This window comes from Drosophila erecta, unplaced genomic scaffold (assembly GCF_003286155.1).
Source record: "Drosophila erecta strain 14021-0224.00,06,07 unplaced genomic scaffold, DereRS2 tig00000000-arrow-pilon, whole genome shotgun sequence".
In the NCBI taxonomy this organism is placed as follows: Eukaryota; Metazoa; Arthropoda; class Insecta; order Diptera; family Drosophilidae; genus Drosophila; species Drosophila erecta.
Window position 1 is genome coordinate 16,689,172 of NW_020825194.1, and position 15,257 is coordinate 16,704,428.

Consider the following 15,257-nt stretch of genomic DNA (forward strand, 5'->3'; position numbering starts at 1 on the left):
TAAAATATGTAAATGATTATAAAAATCATGTTTGAAAATAGACTTTGTTCCATTCATATGAAGGAATGCGATCCATGTTGTCGCTAAGTTAAAGTTCGTGCGGTGCATTTATAATATTCTGCAGATCCAGCGAAAGATTCCGATCTTATGTACGAGAGAGTTCTCCAGATCTGCAAAAATCTATGATGTGTCGAAGCCGACTGAATGAAGTCATTATTAAAAGGTTCGGTAGAAATGGAATGGGATAGTGTTCAATCTACACAGCACTACTACTACCTGCTTTTATCTTCGCTGAAAAGCGCAAAGCAATAAAAACATAAAAATAAATAGACGTACTGATATGGGAAGAAGAATGGGAGTTAAGAATGGGAATCAGAGTTAAGCTCAAGCTTTCAGCTTACGCTAAGATGTTTCTATTAAGCAAAACATTAAATTAAAATTAAATTTAAATTAAAAGTGTCGTGTCACGACCAAGACTTATCGATAGCTGGCGCCAGTGTCACTAGTAATCTGCCCACCACTAACCTCGTTCATAAAAATAAAAACTAGCGTTCCATTTATTTTCCCATCGGCCTGTGCGCTGCTCCCAATCCATTTACTCGTCTCTATCCTGGAGTACAGAACATCCGGTGAGGCGACTACCGAAGACAGCTCGACCGCCGCTGGATGTGGGCGAATCAACAGTGAAGTAGCGCCGAGTCCAAAGGATACGACCTCAACCCACTTGCCAACGTTGGAGGAGGAGCCGCCATGAATGCCTTGCGGCAGTTCTACCTGGAGATCCCGGTGGTCACACGGGCCTACACCACGGTGTGCGTGCTGACCACCTTGGCGGTGGTAAGTGCATCCCGGATTGCGTTCTTGAGCGCGGATGACGTGTACGTGTATTATCGTCGATTATAATTTGCCAACTTTCAAGCATCTGGACCTGGTGTCGCCGCTGCAGCTTTACTTCAATCCCACGCTGATTGTGCACAAGTTCCAGATCTGGCGCCTCGCCACCACATTCCTGTACTTTGGCACCATAGGCATAAGCTTCTTCTTTAATATGGTGTTTACATATCGCTATTGTCGCATGCTGGAGGACGGCTCTTTCCGCGGACGCAGCTCCGACTTTGTCATGATGTTCATCTTTGGCGGCGTGCTGATGACCTTCTTCGGAATCTTCGTCAACCTGTTGTTCCTGGGCCAAGCCTTCACATTAATGCTGGTCTATGTGTGGTCACGCCGCAATCCCCTGGTGCCCATGAACTTCTTCGGGGTGCTTAACTTCCAGGCGCCCTACCTGCCATGGGTTCTGCTCTGCTGCTCCATGATCCTGGGAAACACCGTGTGGGTAGATGTCATCGGCATGGGTGTTGGCCACATCTACTACGTGCTGGAGGACGTCTATCCCACACTGTCCAACGGCTACAGACTGATCAAAACCCCATACTTTTTGTACGTGCACTACGAAATTGAATATAACTTTTGCAATAACTACTTTTTGTCCTTAGGAAACGTCTCTTCAATGAGCACATCGAACGCAACTTCCAGACTGCTGCCGAGGATCGACCTGGTGGGTTTCCCTGGGGCGGCGAGGGTCAGCCCCTGCTGCCAGAAGAGAATGCGGATGACGGACAGGATGAAGAACCAGCGAATCCAGCGGCGCCGGCTGCTGCCGCGCCGCAATAACAAAACTAGAAAACTTGATTGTTAAAACGTTCTTCTGTTCAAAACGACGACGATGACAACAATGTTGTGTACCCCTCCGCCACCTTCAGTTTGGTGCTTGGTGTAATTAGGCGTAAAGTATTGAAAGAAAGGCGTGCAATAGTTAGCCAAAGTCGGTGCAGAGCGTGTGTGTATGTCATTTATTGGTTTGGTTTCTGATGTAGAGCACATTTTCCATCCGAGATGTTCTTTAATTTATAATTTAGCCCCAAGGGATAAATCCACGACAGATTGAACCTACACTGCACATGTGATTATATACATATATACAAACATGCCACAAATAAATCATTATGTAAAAAGACCACTGCACATTTTTTAAATCCTTGAAAATGCTTGGAGTAACCTTTTTACCGTGGGATAAAAATAGATTTGTGTCGCAGAAGTATGTTTTATTTTTAATGGCTACAATGCGATTTGAATGCAAAAATTAAAGTTGTAAATGACTTAAAATTCCTAATTAAACTATAACAGTTTACTTTGCAAAAAGATTTATAATATAACTTTATAGTATAACTTAGAACTTTTAAAGGTGGTAATTCAAATGCGCGCCAAACTTTTCGTACGTTGCCAACTGTCAACTCAATTTGAGCCCTAATTCGGCGTTAGCCAACACTGGCTGATACAAAACAGTTGTTCTTCGCTTATTATTTTTTAGCCAGCAGCTTAGTAATATAGTATTAGAATGTTATATATGAAATAAACTCAGGATGTCCAGAATTTTGATGAGCCAACTGACCCACCCGCAGCGCGTCCGCCTGCTGTACAAAACGATTCTGCGACTGCACAGAGGTGAGATGGCAGATTCCTTTTTTCCCCTAAAGTTCATACAATTTAACTGCGGCTTCTGCACTGCGTAGGACTCCCAGCGGAACTGCGTGCTCTGGGGGATAACTATGTGCGGGACGAGTTCCGGCGGCACCTCACGTGCAATCCCATGGAGGCACAGCTCTTTATGACAGAGTGGGCCGTAAGTTTTACGTAATAAACAAAAAGGCGCACTTCTCAGCAAATCCTTCATTGCAGCGATATGCGTCTACAATCACCCAACAACTGGGGATTCGGGGCAAGCCCAAGGGGGATTTGGGCGAAGAGATTGATCCGAAGACCGTGGAAATGCTGAAGGACGACCAGGTTGTACAACTCTACGAACTGATGCTGGCGGCCAAGGGAGTAGAAGATGTGCAAGGCAAATAAATTAGTGGATAATTTTATTTTGACTGTTTCTCCAAGACCTTGTACTCGAAATGGATGCCATTCTCCTCCTGAACACCGAGTGGTATGTCCGAATCGGGCGCGACCTCGCGGAAGCTGTCTGGGATCGCGGGGAAAAAGGTGTCGCATTCGAACTTGTGCAGGATTTTAGTGATGTACAGCCGGTGACATCTTGGCGAGGCCATGGCTTCTTTGTAGACCCCACTACCGCCCACAATCCAAACGTTCTCCACATCGTTCTTGTTCTCGAGGACTTTCAAGGCCGTCTCGAGATTGGAACACAGCAGTACTCCCTCGGGCAATTCGTTTTCCTGAAGTGTGGTGCTCAGCACTACGTTCAGCCGATTGGAAAGAGGTCTCTTGCTTTCCGGCACTCCGAAGTAGGTTTTTCTGCCCATCACAACGGCATTGTGCTTGCTGGGATCGTTTGTTCGCTTGGTAATGCGGCTAAAGTACTTAAGCTCGGATCTGCGGGTATTGGAGCTATAGCTGGCTGTGTAATCTTTATTGCCAACTCACTTGATGCGCCACGGTAGATCGCCTTTGTAGCCGATTCCGAAATTCTCGCCAACTGCTACGATTAAATTGAAGCGTATCATATTGAAAACCATAAACTTGAAAATGGTCTTCCGAAATATCAAGTCGAACAGCTGATCGAAGAAGCAAGCGCGGGAACCGATTTCGATTGCATATATGTAGATTACTTGCCTTCGGCATTAAGAGAACCACTTTCATCAAGGTCCTAATTCGGATCGCAGGTCGGATTCGCCCCACTCCCATGTAAATAATGTGCCTTGTATTTATTTATTTTTAAATTAATCCACTTTTATCTATGGGTGATTAGGTGTTTGTTTACTTTTACCAAGGAGTCGAAAATGACTTTTTTGACAAAACTTTACATTTCAAATGATTTTAAAATTGATTATTTCAAAAAGGTTACAAGATTTTGATTCTCAAAATATGGTTTTGATATTTGTTTACCCAGAGGTGATGTTCCGCTTTGTTATATGTATGTACATTGTACCAATTGTGGGTTATTAAAAACACAAATGTTCAGTACTACTCTGGTCCCTCTAATAGCCAGTAGGTCTCCATCTCGCCCTTGCCCTTAACTTTGACAAATCCCCGCGCTTCCACCTTATAGCCCACCTTCCTCACCTTCAGCGCAGTGTAGTTGGATAGCTGGATCATCCAGGGATCGCTGCTGCTCTCCATTCGCGAGGCGGTGTTAACGGTGTCTCCAAAGAGGCAGTATCGAGGAACCTTCATCCCAACCACTCCTGCAACCACGGGTCCCGAGTTGATGCCCACCCGTATGGCCACTCCGGGAAGGGCATGGGCTTTGACCTTCTTCATCACCCTCAAGGCCAAGTCGCAGGCGTGCTCGGCGTGCAAAGGATTCACATCAGGAGCCCCCGAAACAGCCATGTAAACCATGCCCACGGTCTCCACTTTGTAAACGAATGGGGAAATGATCTCCTCGTCCAGTGCCGAAAACACTTTGTTCAAGGTGGTCACCGCCTGCATGGCATCCTGTATGTTGTTGGACCCACTGTCATAGACATTCAGCACCTCGATGAAGATGACGGACACCTCTTCGAAACTCTGACACACATGCTCCTCGCTCTTCCTCATTCGCTCGGCAATGGGCCGCGGAATCATGGAGTACAGTAGCTCATCCCCCTGCCGTTTCCACGAATCTGCCAGTTCCAGCGACTTTTCCAGCTCATCCGAGCGCTGCTCCTCCTTCTCGAACATGATCTCCAGCTTAGAGCAGTGCTGCCATCCGGCCATCACTAGCTCTCTACTCAGTCCATGCGGATTGAGATCGTTCAGGTACAGACCAATTCCGTGCAACTCATCCAGATTTTCGATTAGAGGACTGCACAGGAAGATCAGCGAGTCCACATCTTTGATGTAGAACATCTGACCCTTCAACAGGATGGATCGGAGTCCCACCGAATGGCGTCTCTGTCCCGTGGCGGGATCGATTTCGTCCTTGGAGGTGGCTGCGCCAGCTGCCTCTTCCTTGGCGTTCTCCGCACTGAACTCCTTGGCACTGGCCAAAGCCATGGCCTGCGCCTCGTTCAGGCTGCTGGCTTCATCAAAGTTTTCAAAGTCAAAGTTCAAGGCCGCATCATAGGCGGCACGGTTGTGACCCGTGCGAATAAGCTCGAACTCGAAGAGTACTGTTCGCATCTGCAGAATGGTCTCCCATTGGATTTGAGTGTCCTTGGGACGGCGGCACTGGAACCGATCCAATATATGACTGCCAATGAAGGTCTTTGGATTGACCCCAGGATTGTGCAGAATCCACGTCTCGACAATCTTCTCGCCCGCAAGTGTGATTTTCATGTCGTGATTCAGCACAATGGTGAAGGGAAACAGCTCGAGGAACACATTCAGATCCACCGACGGCATCTTGAGCTGGGAAGGATGCGCGATGACATTAACCCGCTTGGCCATATAGTCGCGATTATCGAAGTCCAGCCGATACTTTACAATCACGGTCAGAGGACCCTCCGTAAGCTTGATGGGACCTGCTGTGCCACCGCAAATGTCATTTTGGCTCTCCAGGACGTAGGCAGTCATGTCTAGGCCGTAGAACTCCTTTGCCACCTCCGTCATCTGGCCAATCAGGTACTTGGACATGCCAGTTCGGCCGCTGCGGTACAGGATCACAGCCCCATCGTCATCCATGTTGGTCAACTGCATGCTGGGCGACTTCATCTTGGGATACGTGAAGCGCATCTGCACGTGGATGTTGTCGATGGACTGCAGGAAGTCGCAGAAGTATCGCCCTGTGGAGCGGATCATCTTGTCGTAGCCGAAGTTGCTGAAGAACCGCACAAAACAGCGCCCAAAGAAGTTCATGCAGAAGTCGAAGGACTCGCCCGTGCTGGCGGACAAGGCTGCCGCAAAGTCCGGCATCAGCTTGTCCGGATAGATCTGGTGCGTCTTGAAGCTCTGGTGCTTGCAGTCGACTATCTGGCAGACCTTCCGCCAGGTCTCCATGCCGTACTCCTGCTGGATGTAGTGCTGCACGCTCTCGTACAGCATTCCGTACATGATGGGGCAGGATGTGAATGTCCTCGGTCCTATGAAGTCCTGTCTATCGTCCAAATTGCTTTCGTAAAAGTTTTCCTGTAACGAACCAAAGTGGGCAGTCACATAATCAGGGGTGAGGTTAGACAAAGTTTTTCCATCGTTCAAAGCTGGTAATTAGGTAAACTGTATTCCTACCCCGGAGGATTTGGAGCAACTTCGTTGCGTTGGGTGAGGGATTAGGTCAACAAACTCGTATATAACTCAAGTGATTGATTGTGGCTTAGGATCTTACTGAAATAGGCTTTGCATAAATGTGGTTTTGTAACTCCTGAAGGTGCACGTTAAATTGTATTCAGTCAAAACTCTGTGCCAAAAAATTGTTGCCTTCTGATAAAATAAGAAATCAATTTAATAATTGTTCTGTTGCTTGACCCGTGAATCTGTTTTCCATTTTTAGAGACATCAATTTAAAATTCATTTAACAAGTAATCAGAGTAAGGTGACATATGTATATTTAAACCGTCAGAGGATATCCTCTTATCTAGCCTGCAACAGCACTCATCCCTCGTATCATTTGATTTATGGACCCGACAGTTTAATTTCAGTTCATGTGGCAGACACACGCAGGGAAGCCTCCAGTGGGAGGACCCTCCTCAAGGTCCTTCAAGCCTGTCACGTTCTTGGCGAAAGGAACATAGCTCATTGTGCTTAACTTATTTCCGTTTCCTATTGCCGGTAATTCGCTTGTGGCAAAGCCTGCTTTCTACTTTTTTCCCACTCAGACTAGCTAACTGAGCCATAAATTCTCGAACATCTTTCCCGAGTTTGAGTGTATTTAATTTTGGCAGAAACATGCAAATTTCCTACAAGCCCAAGGTCGTAAAACGTAGATAAAAATGCTGTTTGAAAATGCTAACGCTTGATTAATGGTCAGGAAGTCTACATGGTCAAATAGAACATAAGGGCAATGCTTAACTTCTGCTCCTTTATACTAAAGTTAATAATACTCATAATTCATGGTAGCTTATAAATTGATAAATAATGGATTGGACGATAATGTAAAATGGATTATAGTGGCCAAGTCAATCGTAACTTTAGCCACACTCTTTAACTCAAATGATGCAGTACCTCTTGTTTTCATATAGCTTCCTAATCCTTTGACGAACTGCCTTCCTCGGATGTATGAAAATCCCATCATTTTACCCATATATCTCTTTGATTAGTAGACCGTGAAATTAGCTTATTATAGCCCCAGCGATTCCTCTTACCTTATATTGCTTTCCGCCTCGTTCCAATCCCCTAGCTCAATCGCATCAGGTTCTTCAGCATCGGAGTCGCGTTTGTCTGTGCCTCAGAATGAGTTTTAATTTTATCCACGGGGCATTTGCCTGTCGCTTATTTATAATTTAAGGAAGGCATATGCGCCTGCACACGCACAGCATCCCCGGATGCGTAAAGTTGGGTGTATATACGCGCACTCCACGGCGAACTCGAACTTTTCCGGACTCCGTGTTGCGTCGTCGGCAGTTGCTATTGTTACACTAAATTTGTTTTGCCGCCTGTCGCTGCTAACTTGGCTTCTGGCTGCCTGATTTGCTTTTGCTTCCTGATTTCCTCTGACAGACGAGCTTCGTGAGTCTGTCGGCTCTTTCGCATCCGTCGGATGCGTCGCTTCCGTCGGTTCCGTCGGCTTCCCGTGGAGCTTTCCCTTTTGGCCGGGACGATGTCGGTCGACTAAAGTGTGCCTCCTTGGCGGTCAGGCCTTTTATAGCCCACCCACAAACCAAGTTGCAGTTGGCCCTGTGTTTCAGGCCCACTTAAGACCTACGTGCCTGCGCCTCGACACGCACTTCTCTGTTTGACCATCGTGATCATCATCATCATCGGTATTATTACAGACCAGGAACATCGACAGTCAATGCTCTTTGCCACAATTGCCACTTTCTCTCCTTCCGATACAGTATAAACATTGACACACAACCGAAGGCGTAATTTTTCTCCCCGTTCGCTTCCTTTTACGGCCCCACTCCCCCACATCGATGTATATGTGTGCGGTGTCCTGGGAAAGTATTGTCCTTTGGGTCCTTACCAGGGCTGAATAGCACTAGGCAATAGACTGACGACCAAGTTAGTCACTCATGTAGTTTGTACCAATATTGCGTTTCATATATATGAATTCCCGTTCTGATTTTCTGAACAGTATGGAACCGTTCTTGCAATCATAAAATATCGGAGTACTAAAAAAGTGTATCTCAAGCCCTGAAGCATCGAAAACAGCCTGTCAAATGTATCATTGTAACAGAGTATTTCGCTTTGCCCGTTTGCCATTTCCCGGATGGAGGAATGGTTTTGTGGCTCTGTGCTGTGCTTAATGCTTTTCCATTTTCACGCACTTATATACATATGTATGTATACAAATGGATGTACATACATTTGTTAGCCCGAGTCCTGCACATATTTGATGTGTTGTTTTAAAGCAATTTAAAAGGGATTTCACAGCATCGGACAAAAAGCCTTTGTCCCACTTAACCGAAACGGATTTTCGGGCGAGTCTATTAAATAAACGTTGACAATTTTATGAGCAGACCATTATTCGACCCATAGGGCCATAATATGCCTGGTCTAATAAGAAAGGAAGGAAGGAAGAATTTCTGCCACTCAAAAAGTCATCAATTACAGAACTGTCGCTTCGTTTTGCTTAACTACTAAAATATTATATTTACGTACATTGGCTTCCCAAGAAAATAACTAAATTATTGCCGCAATAATAATCAAACGAAAACGCCTCCTAGCGAGGTCAAAACTAGTAACGATCGCACCTCAACACACGAAAGTTGTAATATCAACTTTGAGACGCAAAATGTTTTATATTCAACTTAGAAAATACAGCCCCGGGGTGTCCGGGTTATTTTAATTTTCTAAATTCTTGGTATGGGAATATCTATTAGCGATATGGGAGCGTCGGACTAAAACAAATAAGGTGTATTTCCAACAAGCATTTTTCGCTATTTTTTGGCAGTGCGGTTACACTCCAACACCACATAAGTCCCAATTTTATTTTAGTTTTTTTTTCTACATTCTTTTTTTTTCTTTTTTGAACAGCTTTTCCTCTTGAACATATATTTTTTTAAAGCCTTGGTTTAGAATTCTTTAAATGATCGAATAACTACAGCAAATTTTCTTTTTTTTTTTTGTATATGTAGTAGTCGCCTTCGTACACTGTGCTGGTGCGCTTCGTCACAACGTGGACCAGCTTTCACAGTGATTGCACAGCAAAAAAAAACTAAAGCCAATAGGAAGAAGAAATAGATACAATACTTATTGAAGGAGTGTATTATTTCCTGTGTAGTTGTTGTCTAAATTGCACCGGAATTAAATGTTCGTTCGAGCTAAGGACACGCAGTGACTTAATTTAATTTATATAGTGAACAGGCGAACGGACATTACTAGATGCTTGAATGGACCTACGATGGTACTTCGTGGTATGGAGATGGTGTGCAAAGTGACACGCAAGCCGCCCATAAAAGTTATTAAAAATGGGTTTTCCGAAATGAGGGTTGTCTGCAGGAAATGGCAGGGGTGGCTGGAAAATTAAGTTAGTAATTGAAGAGGCAAGATGGAGGATATTACAAGAACTTGAGCTCATACCAGTGTGGCTTACTTCGATAGCTGGTAATAATAGACAAATTAAGTCCGAACAGTAGAAGTAAATAGGTTATATTTATACTGTATCACCAAAAGTCACACAACACAATGGAGCGGAGCTAAATTCTCTTTTATTGCAACAAATTACAAAAGCCACAGGTGCCGTAAAATCCTTCAGTGCGTGGTGCTAGAATCAAAGATACATTTCATATTGTTCTATATTTAGCCCTCGGGTCCCTCCAGCAGCCAGTAGGTCTCCATGTCGCCCTTGCCTTTGACCTTGACCGTGCCGCGCGACTCCACTTTATAGCCCACTTGACGCACTTTATCGCCGGTGTACTTCGATAGCTGAATCTTCCAGGGATCACTGCTGCTCTCCATTCGCGAGGCGGTGTTAACGGTGTCCCCAAACAGACAGTATCGAGGAACCTTTTGGCCCACAACTCCGGCCACCACAGGTCCTGAATTGATGCCAACTCGAATGGCCACGTCCCCCATATCGTGAGCTTTGAACTTTTTCATCACCCTCAAGGCCAAGTCGCAGGCGTGCTCGGCGTGCAAAGGATTCACATCAGGAGCCCCCGAAACAGCCATGTAAACCATGCCCACGGTCTCCACTTTGTATACGAATGGGGAGATGATCTCCTCATCCAGAGCCGAAAACACCTTGTTCAAAGTGTTCACCGTCTGCATGGCTCCCTGAATGCTGTTCAATCCTTCATCATAGACGTTCATCACCTCGAGGAAGATGACGGACACCTCCTCGAAACTCTGGCATACCTGCTCCTGGCTGAGGCGCATCCGTTCGGCAATGGGTCGTGGAATCATGGAGTACAGTAGCTCATCCCCCTGCCGTTTCCACGAATCTGCCAGTTCCAGCGACTTTTCCAGCTCATCCGAGCGCTGCTCCTCCTTCTCGAACATGATCTCCAGCTTGGAGCAGTGCTGCCATCCCGCCATCACTAACTCCCGACTTAGTCCGTGTGGATTGAGATCGTTCAGATACAGACCAATTCCGTGCAGCTCATCAAGATTTTCAATTAGAGGACTGCACAGGAAGATAAGTGAATCCACATCTTTGATGTAGAACATCTGACCCTTCAATAGGATGGACCGCAAGCCTTGGGAGGATCGACGTTCCCCGGTGGCGGGGTCGATCTCGTCCTCTCTCGCTGCTTCATCATCATCCACCGGATGGGATTCACTGAACTCCGTGGCCTTGGCCAGCGCCATTGTTTGGGCTTCGTTTAGGTCCATCTCGTCGTAGTTCTCAAAGTCCATATTCAAGACAGCATCGTAGGCAGCGCGGTTGTGGCCCGTGCGAATCAACTCGAACTCAAAGAGCACGGTTCTCATCTGGATCAGAGTATCCCAGTCGATGGTGGTGTCTTTCGGACGCCGGCATTGGAACAGGTCCATTACGTGGGTGCCAATGAAGGCCTTTGGATTGGCCCCGGGATTGTGCATGATCCATGTCTCAACGATCTTCTCACCTGCATGCGTAATCTTCATGTCGTGGTTCAGCACAAATGTGAAGGGAAAAAGATCGAGGAACACATCCAGTTTCACGGTGGGCATTTTGAGCTGCGAGGGATGAGCCTCCGTATTAACGCGTTTAGCCATATACTCCCGGTTATCAAAGTCCAGACGATACTTCACAATCACGGTTAAGGGACCCTCCGTGAGCTTAATGGGTCCGGCAGTGCCTCCACTGATGTCGTTCTGGCTCTCGATCACGTAAGCCTTGATCTCCAGACCGTAAAACTCTCGGGCCACCTCGGTCATCTGTCCAATTAGGTACTTCGACATTCCAGTGCGACTGCTTCTGTACAGGATCACAGCCCCGTTGTCATCCATGTTGGTCAACTGCATGCTGGGCGACTTCATCTTGGGATAGGTGAATCGCATAATCAAGTGAATGTTGTCGATGGACTGCAGGAAGTCGCAGAAGTATCGCCCTGTGGATCGGATCATCTTGTCGTAGCCGAAGTTGCTGAAGAACCGCACAAAACAGCGCCCAAAGAAGTTCATGCAGAAGTCGAAGGACTCGCCCGTGCAGGCGGACAAGGCCTCGGCGATGTCCGGCATCAACTTGTCAGGATAGATTTGGTGCGTCTTGAAGCTGTTGTGCTTGCAGTCGATGATGTGGCACACCTTCCGCCAAATGTCCACGCCGTACTCCTCCTGCACGTAGTGCTGCACACTCTCGTACAGCATTCCATACATGTTGGTGTTTCTGAAAAGATTTAAATGAATGGATTAATTAATATATAAGCAAGATAAATACGGAAGTAAAACACTTTAAAATGTTAAGCAGCGTGGTTGTTATTGGTTTATTATTTTTTTTTTATACTTGTTATACTTGGTATAGATCAGAAATCATCGTACCATTTGCAAGGGTATATATGTTGTAGCATAAAAAATCAATATAAAATGGTTCCTTTTGGGGTAAGCTTTTTAGCTGTTTTTTCTGAGTGTAGCACATATAAAACTTGCTTTTAGAACAATCTTTCTTATTATTTCAAATTATTTTGCCCCACAACACTTTTTCTCAATTTCACTTACTGCGTTCAACAGGTTCTGGTGGCTAAGTTTCACTTCAAAATCTACGTTTGATGTTCATTCGCCGTCTTGTTAGTTTATAAATTTCCTATTCGCGTTGCTTTTATTTCACTTTTAGCTTGCAATACTGTGCGGCTAATTTATTTATAACTCCCTGAAAATATAATCCACTCAATCTGACGGCGCACATATGCTGGCTATTCCCAATAGCTGGCTATATTCCCAAAGCACTAAAGGCACGCACTAGCACTCGGAGAATAGGTTTTCCATTGCTACAACTTTGTTTTTTATTGGATTCAACTTTATTGGCACGAGGAGGACGCTATATGTATATGCTGCAGATGCTGCAATGATGTCCTCAGTTTGGACTTTGTGAATCGCGAATGAGAAGCTTTCTGGCTGGCATCCAGGACGTGAATGAAGCGGCTGTCGTTCGTCGCCGGGACTTTTATAGCACCTCGGCAATCGTATTAGACTCCTCCTACCCATTTGCTAGGCGGAGGGTCTAACTCCCTTTGGCGGTGTTACATTTCATGTCAATGCTCCTTGTTGATGCCAATTGACGCTTACTTTTCGATATAACGTCTGAAAATGAAAGTTTTATTGCTTTTCCACCAATAACTTACACGCACAAACGCAGCCCTCGTAGAATTTGTCACGTAAATCTTTATAAAGGTTCTCGTTTACTTCCTTCAAGTGTACGTTAATATTTCTTGTTATTTTGTTTATCTCCCTTTTTGATGTAGGATTTTCGTACTTGTTATGCTCCACAATTTACATTTACATTTGAGAGGATTTAAAAATTCCCAGGAATAAATCTTGGGACGTACACACATAAAGCTTCCAGCACATACACACAAATGTTGACATTTTAATGGGCATTCCTTGCAGGAGTGATGATAACGGTTAAACAGGACTTGTATTTGCCTAGCGCCCCTTTTTTTGTTACCTCACAGCGGCCATAAACGTGACAAAGTATTTAATTAGCGCCCTTCTCAAGCGGCCCCCTTGTCCGTCTAAATCGAATGGGCCACGTGCTGGAAGGGCGTTGACATCTCACTTGTGGCTTTCGCTCCCAGGAGCAGACAGTAGACGACGGGTCTTCTGGGGAAACCCAAACGCCCATTGGCAAACACGCAATCGAGGAATAAACGTTGTAAGATGAACCAAACGATGAAAATAATGAAACCATTTGATTGATGAGTGGGACACTTTTGCGGCTCGTTATATTGCTAACCAGGCTTTGCAATATTTACTTTCAAAATCCCCAAGCAATTAAGGAATGTTTCAATCGGCGGGCTTCAGTTGTTGCTTTGAGACCGGTTCGGGTTACATAATTCTAGACCACTTGAAGTACTCGAACTTCTTTTTATCCGCACGGTTATCGATGTGACAACGAGACTTCGCCAATTACTTTATAATGTAAAAGATACAAAAACCCTAAGCGCATAAAAAAAAAAATTAAAAATACGTTTTTATATTAGCTTCAAATACGGAAAAGTTTTTCATTTAACAATAAAAAGAAGGTTTCTTTATTAGAAATAAGAGCTGTATGCGCCAAGGCAAAACAAGTTTGACCTTCTAATAAATTGCAAAGAGAACGACAAATTTACTTAGGGGGCAAAAGGTTTTCTACAAAATGTATTGGACTTTTATCAAACGTAAAAGCTTTTGAAAGTTTTTTATCAGCATGAGAGACAATTTTATATATTCTTTAATTTTTTTGGATAAGCTTGACTTAATTAAAGTATTTCCCACGGAAAAGGCTAATAAATCGCCCATTTGCAAAGAAAATTCACAATGTATTTTAAAGTTCATTAGGAATTTGCGAAATCTTAAGTGTTGAACTATTTGCCCAGTCCAACCTTGTTGAACAGTTTGTCCTTAACGATCTGTGCCATCAGGCCGTGTATCAGTTCAATGGTTGAGCGGCTGCAGTCTCGCGTGGCCTTGGACAGCTTATCCTCGGAACGCTTCTCGTTGACATCGGTTCCTGTGAATATTAAAACTGGTATTAAGTGCACAATATTTAAATAGACCCGTTATGTACCGCGACCTAAAAAGTTCTCACTCTGCTCCAGCTTCTCAGAGAGATCCATGATCTGACCGGTGGTGTACTCTGTATTAGTGAGCAGACCCGAGCTGCCCAGTGTGTTTACCCAGTACTTGTTCCACAGAGAGTCAAGCAGCTTGCGGTCCAATGCCGACTTGAAGTAGCTAATTTCCAAGGGATAGTACTGCTTGCAGTGGACACCAAAGTCTTCGATCTTGTTCAGCGGGATGGTCTGATACTCCGAGGGCTCCTCGTTTGGTGGCTTATAACCCTTCGGATAGGTGCGGAATGCACCTAGACAAACCTTACCAGCGGAAACAGTGCGCACAGGATCAACCACAATGGCCACAAATGGCTCTTGGTATGTCTGGTTAAGCATCTGGGTGGACACATCGATGCCGGACAACCAGCAGCCGTAACCTGGATGGCTGTGGTACCAGCCCACGGCGTGTTCCATGCGTCCCACCTCTTTAGCCGCCTCCATGTAAGCGGTCATGTACTCGTACGCTTGGGCCTGGGCATTGACGCGGGTCTCAGTGCCCTCCACTGGCAGTGCAAATGCATCCATGACAATCTGCAAGGGAACGACTCGTGAATTGGGGACCTTCTCAAGCTCCCAAATCTCACCATTGTGTTGTCCTCGACCTTGCCAAGCATTAGGCCCATCACCTCCAGAGTACCGCCAGAGCGAGCGTGCATCACCATCTTTAGGAGCGCCAGAGCCGAGATTTTAATATCCTTAAAGAAGTGGGGATCCTTCTCCCAGGGCTTTGCGTCGATGATCTGACGCTGCTGCTCTGCATCGTAGCGAAAGATCTCGTCACAACTGGGCAACGTCTGGATGTTATTCTCCAGCTCCCAGGTCTTTTGTGCCGCGTCGGAGTCCATTGCGATTGTACTTAAGCGATTATACTATTAGTCTTTTGTTGCAAGTTGTTTTCCGGCTCTATTCTAGGGATGACACTTGGCATAACATCTGTACAATCAATACCATGAAAGTACAATCGACTATTTTTGTAAA

The 15,257-nt window shown here is 45.3% G+C and overlaps 6 protein-coding genes across 6 annotated transcripts; 2 read left to right on the forward strand and 4 right to left on the reverse strand.

The window, feature by feature from the left end:
- The first annotated feature begins 490 nt into the window (after positions 1-490).
- Positions 491-2,009, forward strand: LOC6553242 (derlin-2). Its single transcript, XM_001980161.3, has 3 exons — positions 491-837; positions 920-1,440; positions 1,497-2,009. Exons 1-3 carry the CDS (start codon positions 751-753, stop codon positions 1,672-1,674), a joined length of 786 nt encoding a protein of 261 aa, XP_001980197.1. The 5' UTR covers positions 491-750; the 3' UTR covers positions 1,675-2,009.
- A 299-nt stretch (positions 2,010-2,308) lies between these two features.
- LOC6553241 (succinate dehydrogenase assembly factor 3, mitochondrial) lies at positions 2,309-2,927 on the forward strand. Its single transcript, XM_001980160.3, has 3 exons — positions 2,309-2,505; positions 2,574-2,683; positions 2,740-2,927. The coding sequence occupies exons 1-3, from the start codon at positions 2,424-2,426 to the stop codon at positions 2,908-2,910; spliced, it is 363 nt and encodes a 120-aa protein (XP_001980196.1). The 5' UTR covers positions 2,309-2,423; the 3' UTR covers positions 2,911-2,927.
- Positions 2,908-3,596, reverse strand: LOC6553240 (dihydrofolate reductase). The gene is made up of 2 exons (XM_001980159.3): positions 3,448-3,596; positions 2,908-3,396 (listed from the first exon to the last, which is right to left on the reverse strand). Exons 1-2 carry the CDS (start codon positions 3,537-3,539, stop codon positions 2,925-2,927), a joined length of 564 nt encoding a protein of 187 aa, XP_001980195.2. The 5' UTR covers positions 3,540-3,596; the 3' UTR covers positions 2,908-2,924.
- Positions 3,597-3,897: 301 nt separating this feature from the next.
- LOC6553239 (soluble guanylate cyclase 89Db) lies at positions 3,898-7,799 on the reverse strand. Its single transcript, XM_001980158.3, has 2 exons — positions 7,245-7,799; positions 3,898-6,072 (listed from the first exon to the last, which is right to left on the reverse strand). The coding sequence occupies exon 2, from the start codon at positions 5,995-5,997 to the stop codon at positions 3,988-3,990; it is 2,010 nt and encodes a 669-aa protein (XP_001980194.1). The 5' UTR covers positions 5,998-6,072; positions 7,245-7,799; the 3' UTR covers positions 3,898-3,987.
- A 1,895-nt stretch (positions 7,800-9,694) lies between these two features.
- LOC6553238 (soluble guanylate cyclase 89Da) lies at positions 9,695-12,466 on the reverse strand. The gene is made up of 2 exons (XM_001980157.3): positions 12,187-12,466; positions 9,695-11,857 (listed from the first exon to the last, which is right to left on the reverse strand). Exon 2 carries the CDS (start codon positions 11,845-11,847, stop codon positions 9,844-9,846), a length of 2,004 nt encoding a protein of 667 aa, XP_001980193.1. The 5' UTR covers positions 11,848-11,857; positions 12,187-12,466; the 3' UTR covers positions 9,695-9,843.
- Positions 12,467-13,796: 1,330 nt separating this feature from the next.
- Positions 13,797-15,236, reverse strand: LOC6553237 (COP9 signalosome complex subunit 5). Its single transcript, XM_001980156.3, has 3 exons — positions 14,864-15,236; positions 14,234-14,810; positions 13,797-14,176 (listed from the first exon to the last, which is right to left on the reverse strand). Exons 1-3 carry the CDS (start codon positions 15,122-15,124, stop codon positions 14,031-14,033), a joined length of 984 nt encoding a protein of 327 aa, XP_001980192.1. The 5' UTR covers positions 15,125-15,236; the 3' UTR covers positions 13,797-14,030.
- Positions 15,237-15,257: the final 21 nt, after the last annotated feature.

Coding starts and splice junctions, on each gene's coding strand:
- LOC6553237 (XM_001980156.3), bottom strand. CDS start 15,124: ATGGACTCCGACGCGGCACAAAAGACCTGGGAGCTGGAGAATAACATC. Junction 14,811..14,863: donor AGGTCGAGGACAACACAATG/GTGAGATTTGGG, acceptor GTTCCCTTGCAG/ATTGTCATGGATGCATTTGC. Junction 14,177..14,233: donor TGAGAACTTTTTAGGTCGCG/GTACATAACGGG, acceptor TAATATTCACAG/GAACCGATGTCAACGAGAAG.
- LOC6553238 (XM_001980157.3), bottom strand. CDS start 11,847: ATGTATGGAATGCTGTACGAGAGTGTGCAGCACTACGTGCAGGAGGAG.
- LOC6553240 (XM_001980159.3), bottom strand. CDS start 3,539: ATGGTTTTCAATATGATACGCTTCAATTTAATCGTAGCAGTTGGCGAG. Junction 3,397..3,447: donor GATCTACCGTGGCGCATCAA/GTGAGTTGGCAA, acceptor CAATACCCGCAG/ATCCGAGCTTAAGTACTTTA.
- LOC6553241 (XM_001980160.3), top strand. CDS start 2,424: ATGTCCAGAATTTTGATGAGCCAACTGACCCACCCGCAGCGCGTCCGC. Junction 2,506..2,573: donor GATTCTGCGACTGCACAGAG/GTGAGATGGCAG, acceptor TGCACTGCGTAG/GACTCCCAGCGGAACTGCGT. Junction 2,684..2,739: donor TCTTTATGACAGAGTGGGCC/GTAAGTTTTACG, acceptor CCTTCATTGCAG/CGATATGCGTCTACAATCAC.
- LOC6553242 (XM_001980161.3), top strand. CDS start 751: ATGAATGCCTTGCGGCAGTTCTACCTGGAGATCCCGGTGGTCACACGG. Junction 838..919: donor TGCTGACCACCTTGGCGGTG/GTAAGTGCATCC, acceptor CCAACTTTCAAG/CATCTGGACCTGGTGTCGCC. Junction 1,441..1,496: donor ATCAAAACCCCATACTTTTT/GTACGTGCACTA, acceptor TTTTGTCCTTAG/GAAACGTCTCTTCAATGAGC.
- LOC6553239 (XM_001980158.3), bottom strand. CDS start 5,997: ATGTACGGAATGCTGTACGAGAGCGTGCAGCACTACATCCAGCAGGAG.